The 24,226-nt window shown below is 32.8% G+C and overlaps 1 protein-coding gene across 1 annotated transcript; it reads left to right on the top strand.

The window, feature by feature from the left end:
• The first annotated feature begins 14,161 nt into the window (after positions 1 to 14,161).
• Positions 14,162 to 21,314, top strand: LOC124374425 (kinesin-like protein KLP2). The gene is given in 8 exon segments (XM_046832638.1): positions 14,162 to 14,290; positions 14,505 to 14,645; positions 16,065 to 16,240; positions 16,731 to 16,874; positions 18,280 to 18,487; positions 18,489 to 18,550; positions 19,728 to 19,922; positions 21,138 to 21,314. Coding segments are annotated over 7 exon segments (936 nt in total). The 5' UTR covers positions 14,162 to 14,290; positions 14,505 to 14,534; the 3' UTR covers positions 21,178 to 21,314.
• The last annotated feature ends 2,912 nt before the right edge of the window (positions 21,315 to 24,226 follow it).

The raw sequence follows: 24,226 nt of genomic DNA, 5'->3' as shown, positions 1-24,226 counted from the left end.
CAATAGTGAAGAAAAAATTCGTCGGCAACGAAAATCAAAGGAGTTACGATTTTTTGAAAACTCTGTTTTTGACAGTATCTCTGGCAATTTTACTGAAATGATGCTGACAAGTACGTTAATTCTGTCAACGATGCCTGCCCGCTGCGCAGTGCTGCGCACTGCTTGCTCTTTTAGAAAAAAAAATTAACTCGAGCTTGCAAAAGTCGAATCCCAGATCACGTGAAATGCCCCTGATCCTTAACCCTCCAAGTGTTGTTCAACAAAATTTTGTCGGTTATTTTCCATTTTTAACGCAATAATGCCCGAAAGGCATCAATATAATACATTAATATACTTTCCCCCCAGTTTATATGCACCTGTGATAATAATACTTGGCTATAAATGCCCAACCCATGAAAAAAAGTCTATTTTTCATGGTCACGGTATTGTAAATAAATACCAAAATATTTTCCTCCAAACAAAATAAAATTGTATGTCGTTCTGTTTTTTGGCAAAGTCCAAATACGCATTTTTGTCGCACTAAAAATAGGGTTAAAAATCAGCGAACAACAAGGCAACAAGAAAACCAAAAATAACTTCATATGAATACGAACAACACTTGGTTGTTTAAAAACAAAGAGGTTGTTATAAGCAAACAACAAGATTGCTCTTTATTGGTGCATTGGTAGAAATTTTTGCTGAGATAGCATTAATACGTTATGACTATATAAACTACCAAATAATACAAAATCCAAATGTCAAACTGAATAACGTTATAAGTATTTAAAGTTATGTTTTATCCGGACGGAGACCTTTATCTTTTTAACAGTTTCTCTGTATTACATTTTTGCTGCGGTGGCGTTAATACGTAAGTACCTATTAAAATTACAATATTGTACCAAATCAATTCAAGCAAAGTCAAATAATTTGTACATTTCAATAATGGCCTCAAATAGTTAAAGTGTACATGTACATTTTCTTATTAGTTAAAAAGATAAAGCAAACCCAAAAGTACATAACTTAGATATAATATAAAAAAATTATTAAAGCTATTATAGCACGTTTATTTCTACTTTACAGAGGATTGGTAGAACACCTAACTGATTAGCTAGACAAACAATAGCTTGTTTCAGCCTTGGTACTTGACTACAGGAAGGCCTTTTGCTTAGGATAGGAAGTTATATTTTCATTGCAAAAACCAGGCCCGTAGCTAGGCCCTTGGAGGCCCCGGGGCAGAAAGAAAGTCCATTCGGGGCCCCCCTTTGTTATATATTTCACACTTTTTTTAATTAATAGATATAAGCATACAGTAATTGGATCTTTAGGCTTAGAATTTAATGTGCATTTTTTTTATTATTATCCTATTATTATTATTATTACCTTTTTTTCTTATTAAATCTATAATACTTAATTGTTTGCTTAAACTATGTTTACAAATTTCTACGGTAAGTCATAAACTGGTAATGATTTTATATGCAAATTTGTATGACTCCTGGCCCTGGTGCCATTAGTTTGGTTTTTAGAGCCATTATTTTTTCAGCTTACCATTGTGATTGGTATTCTATTTATAGTGCTGAAAGGAAAATGAAAAACATAATTATTTTTTCAAATTTTATTCACAATAGATAATAAATAAATAAAGACATAAGTGCTGATGTCTTAAAACTTTTTAGTCTCTTCTTAGGCCTACATCCAAGCAATGTAGTTTAGTAGATAAACATACAAGTAATATCATTAATTATGTAATACCTTTGAATACACAATAAATTGTATATTTATTTATGGTGTTTATGGTAATACTGGTAATACCATTAATTATATATGATCAATGGTGGTAATACCCACTCATTCTCAAGTTTAAAATTGCCCAACTAGTTTGATAGTGAGAATGCAACTGAACTTACTAAAAAGACTTTCTTCTTGACTTGACACTAGCAAAAACATCAATAATTCGGTCAAAATCTATTTTTCGGGCTCTGTCATTTTCAATAGACAAAAGAGCCAAATCAGTGAGACGTTGTTGGGACATGGAGCTTCGCAGGTAGTTTTTGATGAGTTTTAATTTTGAGAATGATCTCTCTGCTTTGGCTACTGTCACAGGGACTGTGAGGTACATAAAGCATGCTGTTAGTACATCCGGGTAGGTTGATGCTAGGGAACTGTTTTCAATGAGTAGGAGATTTGCAACTTCTTTTACTTCTTTGAAATCCTTTAATTTGGATTGAAAAGCATTCCTTACTGATAAAATCTGAGCTTTGAACAATGGCGTTACATCATCTGAAAATCTGCTTACAAAATTATCAGCTCCACAACGCAGTTCTTCATCTGAACATGAGGCCAGGAAAGAAGGGTGAACAATTTTATAGGCATCAATCACTTGCTTCATGCCTTTAAAACGGTTGTCAATTTGTGACACTATAGTATCAACCATTGGGAAGAATATTGTCACTCTGAAATTGCTTTTAGGATCTGTCAGTCTTTGGTCTTCACAAAGTTCATCAAAGTGCTTTTTTACCTTTCTTGCACGTTGGCCAATAAATTCATGGGTAATCGTAATCCCCCATTTTGAACATACTTCTTCTGCTTCACTACAGACTTCTTCAAAGGACCAACGAAGTTCGGTTACTTTCAATAAAGCATTGCCTAGGAGATCGTACGCTGTCATTAAATCAATAGATTCCGTTTGCAAGGATTTTGAGGCAATGTTTATTTCCCCTAATATTTTGCACTGGACAGTCAAGAGCAAAACAAAACTAAAAGATTCTAACCTTTTTTTGAGCCCCTCAGCTTCATTCCTTTCCTTTGGCTTTTTGCTTGTCAAAAATTATTTTATTTAAGGCTTTCATTACATCACCGAACCTTTCCTTTAAAGCGTACACAGCTTCATATCTCCCTGCCCAACGTGTAGGGTTTAAAGTCTTTAATGTTACCTTGTCTTTAGGAACAGGAGCCTTCGGATTCTCTGTACAACCAGAAACGACTTTTAGTTCTTGCCACCGAACAATGCTGTGGCCAAAAAAACTGTAAATATTTTGCACCGTCTCAAAAAATTGTGCTATTTCTCGATTGCATTCAACGGCATCTTTAAGAACCAGATTCAAATTATGGCTGGCACAGTGAAAGAAATAGGCATGGGGTGCAAGTTCTTGGATTCTCTTTTGTACTCCATTATACACACCACTCATGACCGATGCACCATCGTATCCTTGTTCTCTGCATTTTATTATGTCAAGGCCTTTTTCTGAAATTGATTTTATGATGACGTCTTCTAGCCCCGAAGCGGTTTGGTCAGTAACTGCTGTGAAAGATGTAAACGTTTCACAAATTCTCAACTCACAAGGTTTTCCGAGTTGGTCATGGTCAATCTTTACATAGCGAAAAACTTCGCTTAGCTGATCTACTTTACTTACATCTTGTGTTGTGTCGTAAATTATGGAGAAAAAAGGCGCACTCAAAAGCTCTTCTTTAATTCCACTAAGCACTTCACTAGCCATCAGAGAAATAATTTCATTCTGAATTGTTGGACTGAGATAATTAACAGTACCACTTGGCCTTGTAATTAGATCTTCTAGGATAGTGTCATATTTTGACAGCAATTCAATCAATGATAGAAAATTACCTTTATTTCTATCAGTGATATGCCAACTGTCTCCACGAAAAGGAAGGTTGCATGTTGCCAACATAAGGGAGACATCTAAGACCCTCTTCAAAACTTTCCTCCAAAAATTCCGCTCCTCCTTCAAACCTTTTTCTAGTGCATCGTCTATTGAGCCATGACGTCGCCATTGCTCATAAACCAAGCAGGAATCAGCATGGTGCTGTGAATTCTCATGTGTCTTTATGCGATCAGACAAATGTTTCCAGTCCCTTAATCCTGAATCCCATCCTCCTACAGGTCCTTTCTGGGGAAACAACCAGCAAGGTTGGCAATAAACACAATCCAATTTGGACGAATAGCACAACCAAGTTCTTTTCAGTTTGAGCCCAGACTTTGACTTCAGGGTAAAATAATTGTCTGAAAAGGACCTACCTTGTTTTCCATCATATGGAAATGGGCCAACTGGTTGATAGGGTCCTAGTCCTAATTCAATAATTCGTTTTTTTCACCTCTGGATCGATGATCTGGTCTGGAAAATAGGGTTCTCCGGTGTTTAAACAAGTTTCATTAATTTTATTCGTCCGGCTACATTCCACCTGTAAGTAGATTGCAATGCATTAGTATTTTTTTCTTACAAACATGATCATAACAATAGGGACTTACTGTAATTCCATGTTTACATGGAAGTAATACTGTTTACTTCCATGTAACCATGGAATATTTTATCGTAGGGATTCCATGTTTAGGGCGATAAAACAGCATATGTTGTTATGTTGAAAAATATAATATAAGTATTCTGTACTTGGCATGTCTACTTACTTGATCATTTACGCCGATCAGTTCACTGCTTGACGTAGGACTTGTTGGAGGTTTGGCACAATTTTCTTGTTGATGCCCTAGCCCTAGGCATGTTACTTCTTCATCAATACTTTCTTCAGCGTTATCTTGAGCTGTAACTTCCTCTTCAATCACATTTCCTGGGACTGAGGCTGCAATAAAAAATAGCAAGTCAAAATAACATTAAGTTACATATAACATATAATTTAAAGCCAATTTTAATAACATTGTAAAGATATAATAAAAATATATAAAATATATAAAAATATATAAAAAATATATAAAAAAAATATAAAAAGAGTAGATACATGGCCTCATAAATAATGAATGTGCAAGCGAGTGTGGTGCATTTTTTACATCATATTATCACAAAAAGATATAAAATTACTATGATAGATATTCATGCTGTGCTGCTGTGCATGTATAAACAAATAAAATACCTACACAGAAAGAAGTAGAAACCAAAGGAATCATAAAAATCACATAAAAAATTAAATGACCACTACACAATAGTAGGTAATATGTAGCCTATATATGACTAGTGATAAATTCACAAACAAACATTGCTTATTAGATTAGAATAGATTGCAGTCTGAGTCAGACACAGTGGTCTAAACTCAATCAAACATCCAAACTCTAGTTAAATTTTAACACAGTTAATTTTAACATAGTTAAATTTTAAGATATTAATTATATAGTTATTGGCCAAGCTAATTAATTAGGCCTAAATACCGTATCTAAATTCAAACCACTCACCAATTATTGGTCTAGTTTCAGTACTAGATGTAGATGTGACATTAGTACTTTTAGTTGTAGTAGTACTAGTAGTAGGACATAACCAAGCAGATAGGGTGGAAGAACACTTTGAAGCATCCTCTTCTCTTTTCTTCTTGTCTTGCCTTTTTTTTGCCCCACTTTGATAGCTTCTTTTCATTTTAACAAATACAAGAATAAGAATACAAATTGTATAACACTTTAACACCGTAACAAACGAGTAACGGACGAACGCCAAAACGTCAGTTTTTGGTGTTAGTTTACCATCAACATAACATAACCTTATCCGGGCTGTCTGTCACTAGCTCACTAGTCGTAGTCACTCTCACTGTCGTCTGTCAGCTGTGGCAGAGGCAGTCGGCAGACGGAGCCGTCTACGTCACGTCGACGTCAGGACGAGTTTATTACTGTTGGGGATGGGGGAGTAAGGTGAACTAAAAGTGCAAACTGCATTTCTTTAATTGCGTAACAACTGACAGGCTGATTGATAGTCTGTCTATTTTTGTTACGAAATCTCTGTGAGAACAATATCTGTCCATTATTTTATATTGAAAAGCTATTTAAATATTTTTTTATAAAGACATTTTGATGATTCGATGAAATATCCCTACGACCCTACAGTAATCAATAAATTTCACATAAACTTTAATTTCATTTTCAATTTTTTCCACCTTCATTTGGGGGCCCCCCCTGGCCGGGGGCCCCGGGGCAATGCCCCGGTTGCCCCAGCCTAGCTACGGGCCTGGCAAAAACATATGTTTGGTCATTACTTTGGATTTAATCTAGTATTGATTTTTATAAACTGGCCCTAGTAAATGACAGCATATATGATGGACAGTGTTGGTTAACTCTTATTTTTCACAATTTAAATTAATGGCAAGTAAATTAAAAAACCCAATATATGAAATATTGTTAAAATATGAGTTTGTTTAAGTAACATATTTATTTGTGGTATAGCCTACACAATTCTTATTACATACAAACAAACAAGTAATACATTCTAAATGGCAAAGCAGGAAACAAAGCTTGGGATTTAGCAGGTGTTAGCAGTAAATATGTTTTCTTCTTAGTTAATAAGGTAAAGCAAACCCAAAAGTACATAGATATAATATAAGATATATATGTATATATATATATATATATATAGATAATATATATATATACAGGGTGTAACTGAAATACACCGACAAACTTCAGGAGTTGTTCCTGAGGTCAAAACGAACCAAAAAGTTCCTATAAATGTATGACCTAAAATGCATCGTTTTCCGTCTGTCCGTCTGTTTGTGTTTATTACATTAAATTTTTTTTTCTAAACAACCATTAAAGGTACAAAGTTAAACTTTTCAACATATGCTAATCTAGTAAAGAATGTCAATTTTTAAAAAAATTGAAAATTTTTACTCAACAAAATTCAAAATGGTGGCTAGTTAAAATCTTTGATGGTGAATTTCTCAAAAATACTACTTCCTGTATAAAAAATTTACTAGAATATAAAAAACATATAAAATTTATTTATAAAACGAACGGTACCTTTCATTTTTTGAAACCGCTCAAGAAATAAAAAAGTTATGGCATTTTTTCTTTAACCTAGTAACATATCACATTTACAAGTTTTTTTCTTGTTTCAAAAAACTACAGTAGCCTACAATTGTTTAGAACATTCAACAAAAATATCTCACATTAAACAAAAATATCTCACATTAAACAAAAGAGTTTTAAGCTGTCATTATTAAGAAATACGGAATAACTTAACAGAGCAACATTTATTTCAAAATATTAGGGATCACTTTACAACAAATGTTTCAATATGCCTTCCATTTGATGCGATGCATGCATTACACGTCTGGTCATTGATTGCCGAGTTCTTTCAAGTATTCCTGGTGTATTCCTTACAGTGTTACAGGCTGCAGTGATACGCTGTAAAAGGTCATCCCCTGGTATTAACTGGTCTTTCATAAACTAGAGTTTTCAGATGGCCCCAAAGGAAGAAATCGATTGGATTTAGATCTGGTGACCGAGGCGGCCACGATACAGGTCCCCCTCTGCGCTATCCATCTTTCCCCATAAGTTTGGTCCAGAAATTGCCTGACATCTAGTCTGAAATGCGCGGGAGCTCCATCATGCATGAAACCAAACAGTGCTCTCTCACAACCCAAGGGAACATCATCTAAAATTTCAGGCAATTCGTGTTGTAAGAAATGTCTGTAGTTTTCACCATTTAGTATGTCAGGTAATACAAAAGGACCTAATAAACAGTCTCCAAACGATGCCTGCCCAAACATTTATTTTAAACTGCTGTTGATGTCTCCCTTCATGAATGGCTTGTGGGTTTTTCATCAGCCCATTGATGCCATATTGTGGTAGTTGGTTATTCCATCTCGATTAAAACAAGCTTCATCTGTATACACAACTAATGACATGTAAAACCAGGGTTATTAGCTTGCTGACAAAACCATTGGCAAAACTGTAAACGTAATGGAAAGTCAGCTGGACCAAGGGCTTGTACACGCTGATAATGGTACGGATATAACATCTGCTCATGTAGAACTCGCCATACTGTCATGTGGTCTACGTCGAGTATTGCTCCTAACTGCCTAGTACTTACGCCTGGATCTTCCTCTACTCGCTGTAAGATGTTTTCTTCCAAATCCAGGAGTTCTACGCTGTCTCTGTACACCTCGGTCTGCAGTAGAAGGTAAACAAAAAAGTGCCAGTCTCATGAAGTCGGTTGAAAACAGCAGCAAATGTTGAATGAGTAGGTTTGTTGTCGATTTGGAAATGATTCGTAATACAGGCGGGATGCTAGGCAACTATTACCGTTAGCTTTCCATACATAAATATCATGTCAGCTTGATGGCTAAATGGGTAACCTGCCATCTTCAATAGAATAAGAGCACTATCGACTAATAATGTTTCTACAAGGTGAAAGTAACAGATCATATCTTGTCAAAAATAAACGGAAATGACTTACTTATCTGAATTCATTGTTGTTCTAATCAGCTGTGTCTCAACATGGAAAACATATTCAGCTGTTTAAACCATGAAAGTTGAGTCATGTAGATTGCTTGTTACAATGTTTGTTTTTAAAATTTAATACTAATTAACCATGTTTAAAGTTTCTTAACCACAAAATATGGTTTTTTTTTTATACTGCCTAAATACTTACATTAACTTTTGAAACAGAAAAAAAACTTGTAAATGTGATATGTTACTAGGTTAAGAAAAAAATGCCATAACTTTTTTTATTTCTTGAGCGATTTCAAAACAAATGAGGTACCGTTTGTTTTATAAATAAATTTATATTTTTTTTTTATATTCTAGTAAATTTTTTATACAGGAAGTAGTTTTTGAGAAATTCACCATCAAAGATTTTAACTAGCCGCCATTTTGAATTTTGTTGAGTAAAAATTTTCAATTTTTTTTTTAAATTGACAACCTTTACTAGATTTAGCATATGGTTGAAAAAGTTTAACTTTGTACCTTTAATGGTTTGTTTAGAAAAAACATTTAATGTAATAAACACAAACAGACGGACAGACAGAAAACGATGCATTTTAGGACATACATTTATAGGAACTTTTTGGTTCGTTTTGGACCTCAGGAACAACCTCCTGAAGTTTGTCGGTGTATTTCAGTTACACCCTGTATATATATATAATGTTATATATATAATTATTATTTATAATTATAATAATTTTATTCTGAATAAAACTATCATCCATGAGTTTTAAAGACACATCCAAAAAGTGGGTAGCATGTCATATCCAAAGACGTTACCAGATTGTTGAAGTTTAAGTACCAGGAAAGGGTAGGAGATCATATACAGATCCAAGCCACCATTGGTGAGAAAAGGCGTACCAAAGGATCAGTCTTAGGCCCTTTTCTATTTGTATAATTTTCAAATGATTTTCCAAGTGTTAGCAACAACAACTTGGAGACCATCATGTACACAGACGACACTACTCTTGTTCTGGTAAATGAAAGTGCATTAGAGCTGCAATTGCAAATTGAATCTTCAATAAATAAAGCTATTCAATACTGCCAACAAAATGACTTATAAATCTATTGAAAACTATTTATATTAACTTTAGTAGGAGACATGATGAAATACCTGATAGTCACCTCACAGTTTAACAAATCACCATTGATAGGAGGTGAACAATAGATTGGTCACCAACAGTGTTAGTTAACTATGTCAGTTACAGCTTTATGTGTGATAATATAAGGCTAGTGGATAAATTCAAATACTTGGGACTGACTCTAGACAGGAAAATGATATTTATTGAACACATTTATGATCTTCATAAAAGGTTGAATCCTTGTGTTGCTGCTATATGTATGTTGAGTGATAAAGTTACCAATAATAAGGTAAAGATGGTTGCATATCAATCGCTGGTGGAATCCAACATTAGATATGGTATTGGTATTTGGGGTGCAGCTGCTACATCCCATTTAAACATTATAAAAAATTTGCAAAATAGGTGTTTGATAAGACTATTTGGAAACAATGAAATGGTTAAAACTTTAATGAATCCCAAACAGTTATATATATATATATATATATATATTATGGATAATTTTAATAAAAATGAACACAAAATAAAAAGGACAAGGATTTTCAACACACGACTCACTACAAAATATTCTATACCGAGAATGGCCACAAAGTTTGGTGAGAGGTTACCCTAATTTTATATTCCATATTATTTTAACTTACATCCAGATGAAATTGAAAGCTTGAGAAACTTCAGGGTTTTTAGCGAGGCAGTGCAGAGATAGATTACTACAACACACAGTGAGCTGACTACTTAGACTACATCTAGCTAGACTAACATCTAAACACACACACACACACACACACACACACACACACACACACACATGCACAGACAGATGAAGTGAATGAGTGGGTAAATTTTAGTTACTTCTGTGATCAACCAGATTTTGTTAAAAACTACCTAGGATGTATATAATGTTAAATATTTATTGTTATTGTTGTTGTTTGGTAGTTCATTGTTATTTATTGATATTTTTGTTATTGTTGTTGAATGTTTAGAGATTTGTTGCTTATATTTAACTATTTATAGAATGCTATTTGTTGATGGGCAATATTTTATATATTTTGTTTATATATCCAGTTATATAATTTATTATCTATTTATACTCTGAATAATGTATGTATTATCCCCATAATGCTATATAAAATGCCAATATTTAAAAATATGGAGTTATAGAAGCACCACAGCCACACAAAGAGCAACATAACATTTTCTTGTAAAAGCATGAACTAAACTGATCAAAACAAATAATTGATAAAACTGTAATTTTGTATCTTGCTTTTTTTAAGTTTTATTATGGACGTCACCGATAAGTCGTGTTGACTTGGTGGGGCCATGATTATGTAAAATTATGTGTTACAAAATAAATAAATAAAATAAAATTAGTTTTTACTGCCCGATCCATACATAGATGTATTTTAGTAAAATTAACACTATTCCCCTGTGTAATATTATAAGTTCATTCGTCTCCTCTGTTGCTTCCTCTTTGGTGACAATTGTGAATCCTTTGTGTGAAAGATGAATTTATAGTGAAGTGAAGACTTACAATGTATGTCTTTTAAATGAAGTGGACTGATAGTAATAGAAGTTCCAATGATTTATTTTCCTTGTGTATTTATGGTTTCTGGTGAAACATTGATGTAACATTTGCACTTTAAGAAAAATTAATAGTAAAGAGAACATGGTATAAAAATACTACCAAGACTACTTCAATAAAAATGATTAAATAAATGGAGGCATGATTAAATACCAGAAATCCCAGGTACTCTCCAAGAGAAACAAGCAAGGTTACTTGGTATAACTGTCAACAGCAATCTTACTTGAACTCACATAAATAATCTGCGTAAGACACTAAGTTCAGAAATCTTTGTTGTCAGAAGAATAAAATGGATTTCAGTACAAGAGACAGCAAGAATAGCTTATTTTGCACTAGTCGAGTCTCATATGAGATGTGGCATTGCTGTGTGGGGAGGAACATCTGAGTACAATTTAAACAAAATTCTTCTCCTCCCAAAAAAGACCATTAGAAAACTTACAAATCTAAATCCATTAGATAGATGCAGATAAGTCTCTAAAGATCGTAACAATTATAGACTTATATATCCTGTCAGTCATAACACACATAAACCAAATTACACACCAAAGAGGTGAGGATATACATTCATATGACACCAGGAGAGCAACAGACTACATTCTTTCAGCACAACCTCACTTCCAAGTACAGTAAGAAGCCATCTTATACTGCATACAAGATATACACCACACTGCCACATTATTGTAAAGGTGTAAAGTGCCACAATGTAAAAGTGGTCATTCTTTCCGAAGATTGTATCTTGATAATAACTGTACATATTGCTATTGGATTAAATTATATTCTTCAAAATTGTTTGGGAAGAATCTCAAAAAGGGAGTTCAAGATTGACTTCTAAAATGGCCCATGTACACAGTAGAGGAATTCTATGAATAATAAAATTAATTTTGTAAAGCAAGATTCATAGACACGTTTTTATAATAACTGATGTAATTGTAATTTTTGAAAAGTTTGTTTATAAAGAGATATTCTTATTCTAAACAAGAACACACAGAAATTAAAAATTATATATAGCCTATATATATATATATATATATATATATATAGTTTTGTTAGTTTATTTTGGATTCAATACAGACCACATTGGTTTGAAACTCAGTTTGTAAATAATTGTATTTCAGATGGTGGTAGAAACTTACAAACAAACATGCTTCTACAAAACAAATCCTGTAAATAACCTGATATTTTAAAATCTATAATTTTCTAATTCTCTAAAATATACATTAAAAAATAATGTATTAACACTTAAGCACTACTGCCCTTTGTATTAGGGCAGATAGTACACAAGCGTGAAACTATCAATCTTGTATACTGAATTGCTTGCAGTGAATTGTTTTGACTTTTGACTCTTGAATCTTAGCAATCCAAATGGTTTGAAATATAACATATAATAACACAATATTAAAGGTGCTACATGGGAATAATTCTTGGAATTATTTTTCATTATTTTTACATGTAGAATAAGCTCCTATAGTTTTTGCATATCTTCGTGAATCACACTGTATAGATCCTCATTCTTGTGATGGATTATCATTGAAACAGTAAATTCAAAATACTAATTAGGTTACAAAATAACTGTATGTATCATCAACTTAATGTAAAACTATAACATTTTACATTTAAATTATGTACATCAAGTGCTATAAAATATCCAACTAATTGACAAATTAGTTGAAGATCACAAGATTACCATCCAAATAGGCAAACATACTGTAATAACGTTTTATTTACATTATGAAACATAGGCAGAACGTGTAAGGCCTTTTAAACTGCGTCTTAGTCTTTAAATTACCTGGAAATGAAATTGTCTGGCCCTTGTTTGGTACTGTTTTTTGGTCACATTCCAGAATAGAATTCATCTTCGTTACTGAGGATAAAAGTAACAAGTTGTTTATTTATTGGACAAATATTTAAAGTTCAAGCATGCGTTGTATGCTTGAAGGAAACGGTAAGGTTTTAGTAGTGAAGAAATATTTTGTGGAAGTATTAAAATGTCTTCACTATTAAAATGCGAGGCATGTTTTTAAGTAAGTACCTTTTTGATACATAAAACATCGAGTATACTGTTTGTAACAATTTGATTTTCATATGAAAGCCTACACTTTTACCTAATTTTCTACATAATTGCTATCTATATTAAGGCACTTATCATATCTAAAATCAACCTTTTGCTTTTGTTTCTTGTTTTTGTATAGTGTCGCCATATAAAATTGCCATTTAATTTAACAGCAACTGAAATTGATTATATTGATGCTGTTCTCATCGTTGCGGTGTTGACCTTCAGTATGCTTCCTCTAATGAAAAAAAAACAAATGGGTACTTAATTGGGGCCGTTTGTGGATTACCAAATTGTTCCTAGCAAAATGCGATGAGATCTTGAGTTTGTTTTGTCGCATATGGACGGACATTGTTATACAGAAAAACATGTTTCTCGATAAAAATGTCATAGAGAGCACTTCTTGAAACTTTAGGAAACTTCTAATAATGAAGAAATTGTGAATTGTATGTTTGATTTCGGTTTATCATTAACTTTGTGCATGAATTTGAAGGTGATCGTCGAGTGTTGTCTTCAGCATTTCTCATCATGAACATTTTTTTTTGGCCATCTTTTGAAGTTTTTACCATTTGAATGGCAATCCATCATTCATAATGTTTGTCCATACACTTCATAGTTCTGTCAAATAAATTTTAATTGCTTTCATGCATTTAGCACCAAGAAAACAAATAACAGCACATACTTAACAGTCAGCAGGATTCTCAATTCGTGGGGGCATTTGAAATATGCATTAACAGATGCAAAAATAATTTAATTTTGCCGTAATTGCATCTATGGCTTGCTAACAGATGAAGGTAGACAGTGTGCAAAGCACGAAACACTGACTGTAGCGTTGCAGGGGATGAATTTCAAAACAGTACTTACTAAAAAAGATTCCTTGTATTTACAGCTGGAAATTAATGATAACAGTAGGTCAATTGGTCTTTACCAATACATCTGCTGATTTTTATATTTTTTTTTAAATAGTCCTAGTTTTGGTACTAACATAAATCAGATTAAAATTTCATAACTATACAAGCGAACCAGTAAAATTTAATCTAAAGGAACATTATAATAAGCTATTTAACATAATCATAAAAAAGTTGAAATGAAAATTGGTGAGTATATGAGTCACAAGTTATCAAAAACTAATATACCATTGTGATCAGTCACTTTTCAGACCTAAGAGTATCATGCCACATAAAAATTAGCATAGTTTTATAGAGAAATCTTTTATGGTAGGCAACATTAATTAGAAATCTACCTATATTTTTTGTTGTTACAGACCGTTGAAGCAGAATGAAAAAAGAACCAACCATTTAGAATTTTTGCCGAAGGAAATAACAATTAAGTCAGAAAATGGTCGAAATGACAAATGTTTGACTTTTGATAAAGTATTTGATGTAAATACAAAACAGGTAAGACTGGGCACTCACTCAATATTCACCATTTTTGTAAAATATTTTGAAATTCTACAGTTTCAATATTATGGTGTACATTTGAAGTTTGTGTTGTTTTTTTATATAGTTGGACAGAATGTTAATGGAAAATTATAACTGCATAGTATTTGCATAGATATATATATGTTTTGATAGTATTTATATATTTATTTGAAATGTTTTGATATTTCAGGAGACTGTATACAATACTGTTGTCCGGCCAATGATCAAAGAAGTTTTACAGGGCTACAATTGCACTGTTTTTGCATATGGACAAACTGGCACAGGGAAAACATATACAATGACAGGGGAACAAATTGTTCCAGGCCAAGAGGTGAGTATTATTTGATTTTACGTTGATACAAGAGCTTTCCTTTGTTTGAAGTTTGTTTATGACGATAGAAGGATTGTGAAGCAAACAGGATTTTTCCACATGTTGGTCATTGTCCACTGATAGAATACAATCAGTAACATATTGTACTCTATTACGGATTGTATCACTCAATGATGGCAAATGTCCGGCAAAAATCCTGTTTCCTTCGCTAGAGCTTTTTTGGAGGAATAAAGAATTCCTCACCAAGACGTAAAGTGTTATCTGACTTTACATCGATACTAGAGCTTTGTAGTAAGAAGAAACTATTCTAGGCCCAGATACTAGAGGTTTGTTGAGGGATCAAACCACTCCAAGCCAAGAGGTAAGTACGAGGGGGTGGGTACCTCTTGGGTAAAAGAAACCGGAATAGTATTGCCATGGGCGGAGCTAGTACACATTTCTGCCACTAGGTGTGTATAGCACAACTCGTAGCCAGTTCAGTGCCGCCTGTATTGTCAATTTGGCTTGTTCTGTTTATCTGCAGTGATTGTTTTTGCCAGTACTGTTTTATTCTTGTTTAGTTCTTTATGATAGCAAGTTTAAGTGAACAATGTGCAGCTGTCAAATTTTGTTGTCTACTCAATAAAACTGCTGCTGAAACTGTTTGAGTTTGCAAGATCATGTTCCTCTACATCATCAATTAAATAAAATTGTGTACCTAATCATTTAGTGCCAGGCCAAAAATTAAGTTATTTCCAGGAATGCTGAAGATTTTCTCCCCAGTGCTATTGAGGAATACATGACCTATTTAAACCATTTTGTAGTGTTTTACTAAAAACAAATTTTTAGTTACAAATATTGTGATTTTTTTACCTGATAGCAAAAAAATAAATTGCCTTCTTAAATACTATAAAAAAATCTTATTTTTAAATAACAGTAATGTTCAAGCAACAAATAAAAATATTTACTTACTGTACATTTTTTTAGTTTCACATGAGAAATAGTACTATGAAAAAAAAAAAAACATTTTCACTATAAAACATTATATCACTTGAAATAAAACTGAATACAAAAATAAAGTTTTAATCAATATTTTAAAAAAAATGTAAAATCTACAACAGTTTTTTTTTTAAAAGAAAAACAACATTTTCACTTTTTTTGTGTTGTTTTACACTAAATTTAAAACTAAATAGCTGATTAATTTTATAATATTTTTAATTTTTTTCTTGTAATTTTGTTCATTCTGATCATTTATATACAAAAACATTTTATTTAAATTTGTAAAATTAACGCATTACAAATTTTTTTGTGAATGTTGTGAAAACTACCGAAGAATGCCGATGTGGGCAATTCTTGGTAGTTTTTTTAAAACGTCCATATTTATGGACATTGTTACTAAAAGGGTTAAATCATTTGTAAAAATAATGATGTTGTTTTCAGAATGTACATGCTGGTATAATTCCTCGTGTGATGGAGGATATCTTTAATGAACTTGAAGCATCAAATTGCAAGTATCAAGTGTCAATCATATACATTGAATTATATAACGAGAAATTGCGGAACTTATTGGATAGTCAAAGTACAGTGGATGATTCAATCATGGATTCCAACATACAGTAAGTAATTAATTTATTGCTGTTTAGTAGTCTTATATTTACTTCTTAATTATGATTATTCTTTTTAAAATTATAGCAAAGTGTCAAAATGAATTGTTTATATATATATATATATAAAATAGTTGTCATAGGTTTCTTGAGATGGCTATATTTCGAGTTCTAATGTATTTTAATAACTGATGTGTCATTGGAAAGCTTTCACTGCACACATTTATATAATAACATTATAAAAATAGGATTTTTTGTCAAATAGGCAAAATGGGTCAACTGAGTTTTAATACTACTTAAGACCCAATCCGAGTTAAATTTGGTGTCCTGGAATTGTGTTTTATTGGATACCTGTTTGAAATGAAGTCTAGGATAAATGAAATAGACTTTTTGACGAAAATACAGACCTAGATTATAAGAAGGCCTTCTGGTAGCAATATCCTTTTTACTGTATTGTCTTCATAGTTTATATATAACTTACGTACAATTGACTCTGTTATAGGATGCTCGATGATAGAGAGGGTGGTGTGGTCCTGAAAGGTCTGGTGCCCATTCCTGTCAAGTCCAGGGATGAAGCGTTTAGGATACTGTGTGAAGGTGCACAAAAACGGCAGAGTGCTGCAACTTGCATGAATATGAATTCCAGGTTGGTTTCATATTTATTTTTGAATAGGAACTGAAAAATGCAGACCTTGTATATTCTAACAAGTTTTTGACAACGTCTCGATTGACTTTGTTGTGTGTTGAATGTTTAACAATGATTTATAGATATTGGGACTAACAAAAAAGTGACCTATTAGTGATTGTTTGAACGAAATATTAAGTGAGCATTTTTTTTTTCGTTCATCTATCAGGTTCGGTTCTTACACTCAACAAATATTAGAAAAGTATAAAGAAATTAATACAATTTTAACCATTGTTCATAATTAATTAAACAATTACCATATTTGTAAATAGCCATTTAATAAACCGTCTATGTTTATATTGAAACGTATTTAAATTGTTGTTCTGTAATACAAGTAAAATCTTCTTTGGTGTAATAGGTTAACTTTCTGGAGGTACTACAGTGTTTCTGTGATCTTTCTATTCATTCAATGTCTTAACGTGTTCACAGCAGTCAAAATTGTCATACTTTATAAAATGGCAATGTAATTTCACAAAAAAATTTAAAATGCCCATAAAGTTTTTTAATTAATTTATTAATTAAATAAATAAATAAAAAAAAAAAAATTAAATAAGTAATTTTATTAATTTTGGAGTAATTAATAGTGTCCGTGAATATGTTTTTAATGCCAAAAATGCAGCCGGGTCCTTTTCAGAGAGTATTAGAAAACCATTGTTGCGTGACCCAACGTCCAACGTGTTGGTTTATGCTTTACTATGCTCGTTGGTTTACCACAAGATCATTTTATTTTGTCAAATTTTCTTGTTTAAGATGGTATAATGTTTTGTTAATAAATTGGTTAAAGTAGCCATTTCTCACACCTATACAAATATATGACACTACGACGCAATGTAAACTTGGTGAAAAAATGATCATCTGACTAATCATAGTTCAGCTAATATTATATGTTTGATACATTAAGCGTTATTAATCACATGTGTATGTTGCTTATTTATAATTTTAGCTGTAAGAATTCCTTTATTTTTCTTTAAACAGTTGTGCAATGTACAGTGTTACATGTTTACTGCTGGTGTTTACACCATTTCTGTAATCTTTCCAATGCTGAAACTTTTTCTAATAGAAAAATCTAATAGTGATAAACTTATCTAATATGTTTGTAAAGCTATTTAGTAATTTTGTTGTCCATTTAATGTGTGAAAGAGCTTATTTATCCTTGTGTACTAAATTGTTAGTAGTATCGATATTGATGCGGGGTTTAAAATAGCAAAATACAGTATATGAACATTTGGAGTTGGAAGATGAGTTTAAAGAATGAATCTAAACCAAAATTAGGAATTGACAGAAATATCAATATTTTGGATCACAGTATTTTTATATTTTTAGAAAGTATTCAGTATATTACTGAATAAATATTGTTTTGTTTTAGTCGATCTCATACAATCTTCACTATCAACGTGAACATCAAGGAGATTGCAATTGATGACAGAGAAGATGTGATGAGAATCGGCAAACTTCATTTGGTGGACTTGGCAGGAAGTGAGAACGCTTCCAAGTCTGGTGCCAGTGACATGGCCAATCGCAATGCGCTCGGAGTCAATCGACGGCTGACAGAAGCAAGCAACATCAACCGGTCGTTTACTGACACTGGGTCGAGTAATTACTAGCATCACTGAAAACAATCCACACATCCCGTACAGGTATACATGTGTATTTGAGGGCTATTTGAACATTCAATTCTATTTATATATAGCAATGACCTTTTTTTATATCAAGGAACAGGTTTGCAAATCCAATTCAGAATTCTGAAGGAAATTTGTGACTGACAATTCCAATATGATGTTGAGCATTAGAATTTTGAGATTCTGTATCTCTGTACATTTCTTAATCAAAGTATTTTCTAAGAGCTGAGAGTCAATTTGCATCGTATATGCACGTCTCTTACTTTTTTTGTGAAATCCATAGAAAGAAATTGACCTTCAACTGCCGCGAAGTAATGCCTAACAGCGGTACCGTGGGGGATCAGAGTCCAGAGAAAGGGGAAAAACGATTTTAGTTGGTAGTAACTGTTAACAATAATGATCATATGTACTGTAACAACAGTGATCGTACGTAAGCCGTGGTTAACTGCTAGTTTTTTATTTAATTCTAAAATTATGTATTAAAAAACAATGCACTTGTACCTATCTTGTTTAAACATTTGGTCCAATCAAATTTTAGGTTTTCGAGTTATGAATTTTGAAAATTGCACGCTTTCCGTTATATACATAAAAACCTAAGTTATTGTTTGTAAATTAGTTGCTGTGCACTTCTCAATGCAGAAATAGAAACTCCCATTATTGTAGTTCTAATGGTTAGTTTATGGTTAGATGAAACGAGTTTTTCAACTTTGCTTATCTAAACTTTTTTATGCAAGAGTGGTTGTTCAAATACATTAAGATATGTATAAATCTATAAGATTATGGATATAAATCTATGGATTGCGAGAGTAATAGGGTTGTATTTTTTTTGACTTTAAGGTGGTATAGAGTTGTAATAATGTTAAGCTTGATCGTATGATCATCCAATCAAAAGTTACAAATAGAATTTGTTAGTTCTATGGGCCAAGTTAAATAGGTGTTTTAGGTATTATAAAGCTTAAAAGTTTTTAAGCCAGAGAGTCTTAAACTAACTGGATTACTGAGTGACTATTTGGATAGGGAAACAAAAAACTTGTATAATCGGAACAATATCTCCCGCTCAGTCCAATTGATGAGATAGAGAGCACCCTTAACTACATGCAAAGGATTTGTTCTATCAAGAGCAAATTGGAGAAGAATAGAAATATATCAGATTATTGTTTAGATAATATCTTATCTCACACTTGTTTTGTTTCAGAGAATCTAAACTAACTCGCTTACTGAGAGACTCTTTGGGTGGAAGAACAAAAACTTGCATAATCGGGACAATATCTCCTGCCCAGTCCAACCTTGACGAGACGGAGAGCACCCTCAACTATGCGTACAAGGCTCGTTCCATCAAGAACAAACCGGAGAGAAAAACAGAAATATATCTGACAAAGAGTTCATGCAGGTACAGAACGTCTATGTACACAATAACAATTACATAGCTCATTTAACTCCCTGGAGATCAATTATTTACTCATGTGTAGAATAAATTCCTAGTCCTTTTTGCAGACAAGTCTGTTAAAAAAACCTGGCTTCAAAATAATTTTTGTTGGTTTCACAACTAAAATCATCGATATAAAAATGTTTGTATTAAACTCTTCTTTTTTCTAAGATACAGCCTATTCCCATGTACTTAAGCCTCAAGGGCCTTTTGCTCATGCCGGAAGTATACTATGAGGCCAACCACTTTTCGGTTTGAGTAGTTCTACAAAACTACCGAAAACAACCGATCAAGTTCCCGTGGGGAAAGTCACTATCTTTGTCCAGACTACCAAAGATGGCGTAGCGCTTTCTTGCTATTGCAGGACACTCAAAGAGCAGGTTAGCTGTTTTTCCTGCTGCTAGTAACACATTCTATATAATGTATCCTCCCAGAGAATGCTGACTCTCTGTGTAGATGCTTCCTCAGGTGACCATGCCCTGTAAATATACCCACAATTCGAGAAGACACCGTCCTACTTAAGGAGAGAAGTTTAGACACCACCCTGGGGGAAGGCGACTGTAGGACCATTTTGCTCATTCTCAGACCTGAATGCAGTCTCCACTTTCTCTTATGTTCAGTGTGAACCCACGTCGAGACAGCCCCAAAGGATTCACACCTAGAAATACCACAGAACGGTTGAGTCCCTGTCATCTTGGATGCTGAGTCAAAGTTAGCCAAGGTATCAGCTCCCAGAGATCCCCTCATGACCAGGAACCCATTAGTCACATTGTTGATTCTGCCATGGGAAGAAAAAACAATTTTAATAACAATCCCATACAAATTTGGAGTTGAACCTTGTTAGTTTTTGTTTATTTCTTAGACTTATCAGATGTTTTTTAAAGGGTTAATAAAAATATTGTAGGATGATATTCTCGATTGCTACATAAAAATAGTTAAATTGTGTAATTTTGATTGTTCTGGAAACATATTTTGTTGTTTGTTTGGTTCCCTTGTTTCTATTCCCTTGTCTCTCCAGCTACACAAATTAGAATATAGTAATCTGTGGTCCTTTTAGTGAAAATAGGTCTTTTTATATTAAGCCTTCTTCCTTTACTATGAGCAAATACCCTTTGCATGACTTATGTATGTTGAGTACACAATTGGTCATCATTTATATCTTTGTGAGGTTCCTTTTAGGTTGTTGATGGAAAAATATCCCACCTCAAACACGAACTAGAATCTTTGAGGCAAGCCGAAGGATTTTACATATCTACCGAGACCAGTGAGGAAATGGTGTCACGCATACAAGAATTGGAAAATTATTTGAAAAACAGTGAAGAAGAATACAACAATCTGAATACTGCTTATTTGGAAAAACAGGTAAGGCTTGGTGTAACTTTATGACAAAAATTAATCAGTTTATAGCATTAGCGAATAGGGAGTGTGGCTGAACTCACGTAGTTCCTCACTCACATAAACGCAAACTTCACACACACACAAACACAGAGAATGATGACCGGCTGCATTCCCACTCTGTTAGTCTCCTAGTGCACTCTCCCAATCAAATGCCCATTTTCCTTTTCCTTTTTTACATTTCCTTTCACATTACGAAGTAGCAGGGATTTTCTATGCCAGTGTGTTTTAGAACACATCACAGAGATTTTACTGAATACCCATCACTGTAATATGCAAAAATGTCTGTTAGTTTACAGACTGCCTTCATATTAACCTGTATAAGCCCATGGGGTTAGTACCCACCCTCTACTAGTTAAAAAGTATAATAGAGGAATAGTTTATCTGCTCCATATTCTGGGTATATAAGAGATATAATGCTATTGAAAGGATATGTAACAACCTTCTGGTGTATATTTTTTTTGAACTCTAATTTTGTAATGGGAAAATAATTATATTGTTTAGTTTACTGAGGAAAAATTAGCTCCTTACTTTGTTACAAACTTCTGATGGGTTTTATGCTGTAAGCATCATTATTGGGATCTTTTCAACGGATTGTTTTCCTAAAAATTCTCTTACAATTTGTTGCAGGAAATATTTAAGCAACTAAACACTGATTATGGTATCAAATGTTTAGAGTACGATAACTTGAAGAAGTCATTCCAAACTGAAATCAAAAGCTACAAGGAAGAACTGAATCGATTGTCAAAAGAAATACTAGTCAGTGAATATTTCATTAAAGAATACAAAAAAACAAAGGCTACACTGGCAAACCAGGAGAAAGCGTGTCACTCTGTGATAGGAACTCTTCTGCAACACCAGAACAAACTGCATGACAAAGTCCAACGGAAAGCGTGAGTACTCTGACTGGTATGAGTTAAATAATGACTTAATAACTCAAAAACCTACTGAGATTCCCTCTGATTGATAAGTGTCTTACTTATAACCTTAGTATTAAATTAAATAGTGTATGTCTTGATGTGGCAATTCAGCAGGTGCCGATCGCCACACAACAAAGTTAAATACATTCAGCGAGAATCCACTTTTTTTACTATAAATATTTTTATAAATATCATCAAATTCTCTAGAAATACAAACTAGTCATCTAATTTAAATGTAGCGTTATCTATTATTATTAGGACTTTTTAGGACCATCGTTTAGTGATCCAAGAAACCAGTAACACTACGTTTCGAGATCTGAAATCTAATCTTTTCCTCAGATGGATAACTAACCTAAACATAACTACTATCTAGGTTAAAAACAAACAAAACATATCTGAACCATAAGTTGGGAATCGTAGCTAACATGTTTCAACTTCATGCACATTTTTTCTAAAACATGTACTAAATAAAAACAAAACACTAACCTAAACACAACAGATTGTCAACAGTAAAATTTCTAAACAATATCAGTCAACTCAACAACAGTGGTATAAACCGCTTGGCACTTTTTATGCAGAATACAAGTTTTTCAAATATTCAGTACAAAATATGTTTGTCAACAAGAGTCATATAAATGTACACTTTAATGGATGGTACTTTAATTTTTAAGACAAATTGAGAATTTGCTAGTTTATAAAAAAAATGTATTGCTTGAAATGAAAGTGTACAATAATCGTATCTTTTTTTTCAGTATGTTTCTGGCAAGATTTTGATGGTAATTTGTACAATTAATGTATCTTAGCATGGCTTTAAACTATATAGAAAGTAAAAATTGTTTTTTTCTTCCAGAAATGTCGATAACAGCAATTTACAAGAATTGGTACAACTAAAAACTGCAATCACTACAAAACTTGAGGAGTTGTCAAACAATTTAATGTCTTTTTACAAGTTGGAAGAAGAATTCAAAGCGAAATGCAACAGATAAATGCAAGTAGGTATTTGTTACCAATTATTTATAAAATATGTGAAAGTATTAAAAGCTTTTACTGCCAGCCACTTTTTAGACTTGTTATTCCTAGTTTAACAAATAATATTTTAATTATAATTAGTATTTTCTATGTTTATTTTGGTACATTGTCGTCCCGGGTCTGCTTTGTCTATTAGTGGTCAACTCTTTCAGTAGTACGCAAATTATCCATCGCCAAAATGTGTTTTTATAGGTCTTTGTTTATCGAAACTGTTTAGAAACATGCCAGTAACAAAATAATGTGATGTATAGAAATATTTTAGTTGAAGTTCGTATTTTTCTATGTCTGTATTTGTCAACCCCAGCATGTCTACTGGTTCTATGTGTGGACGTTAGCTGCTTTGCCGAAAACATATGATCACTATTTTTCTTATTTATCTATATGTTGTACTTTGTGTAGTCGTACATAAATGCAGGTAGATCTCTATAAGTATATATCCATAAATGTTTACGTAAAAGGAATATATTCTGGAAAATCATTTTATAAGCTATCATTTATATTCTTAAAATGAGAAGGTAGAGGATATGACTTTGTAGTTTTAAAAAAGTTATAAATTTTCCCTTCCCTAAATCTCTGTGCATTCCTTTTGAAGTAGCCGTGGCATTCTTAGATTTGTTCTTGCATCCGAAAGGGCCAAGTTAAGCCTGCAGTTTGGACAATCGGCAAACATGTCGTTTGCCAAAGTAGACATTTACAATTATTTAAATTTTTAGGTACGTATTTAAAATCATAATGAATGATTTTTATATGTATACATTCTGGTCCAGAGCATTAAACACTGTCGTACCCTGGAGCCCGAGTATAGGTCACGGGCCGTCGTCGGCAGCGGCCTGCTACGGGCGCCCGGGGGGGAAGGTATAGCTCGGGTATTGTGTTATTATTTAATTGTATTATTTTAGCTCCAGTCATCTTATTTTTGAAATT

This window comes from Homalodisca vitripennis, unplaced genomic scaffold, assembly GCF_021130785.1.
Source record: "Homalodisca vitripennis isolate AUS2020 unplaced genomic scaffold, UT_GWSS_2.1 ScUCBcl_8357;HRSCAF=16435, whole genome shotgun sequence".
Classification (NCBI taxonomy): domain Eukaryota; kingdom Metazoa; phylum Arthropoda; class Insecta; order Hemiptera; family Cicadellidae; genus Homalodisca; species Homalodisca vitripennis.
Note: the sequence above shows the minus strand (reverse complement) of the source record. Positions and strands in the feature narration are given on the sequence as shown.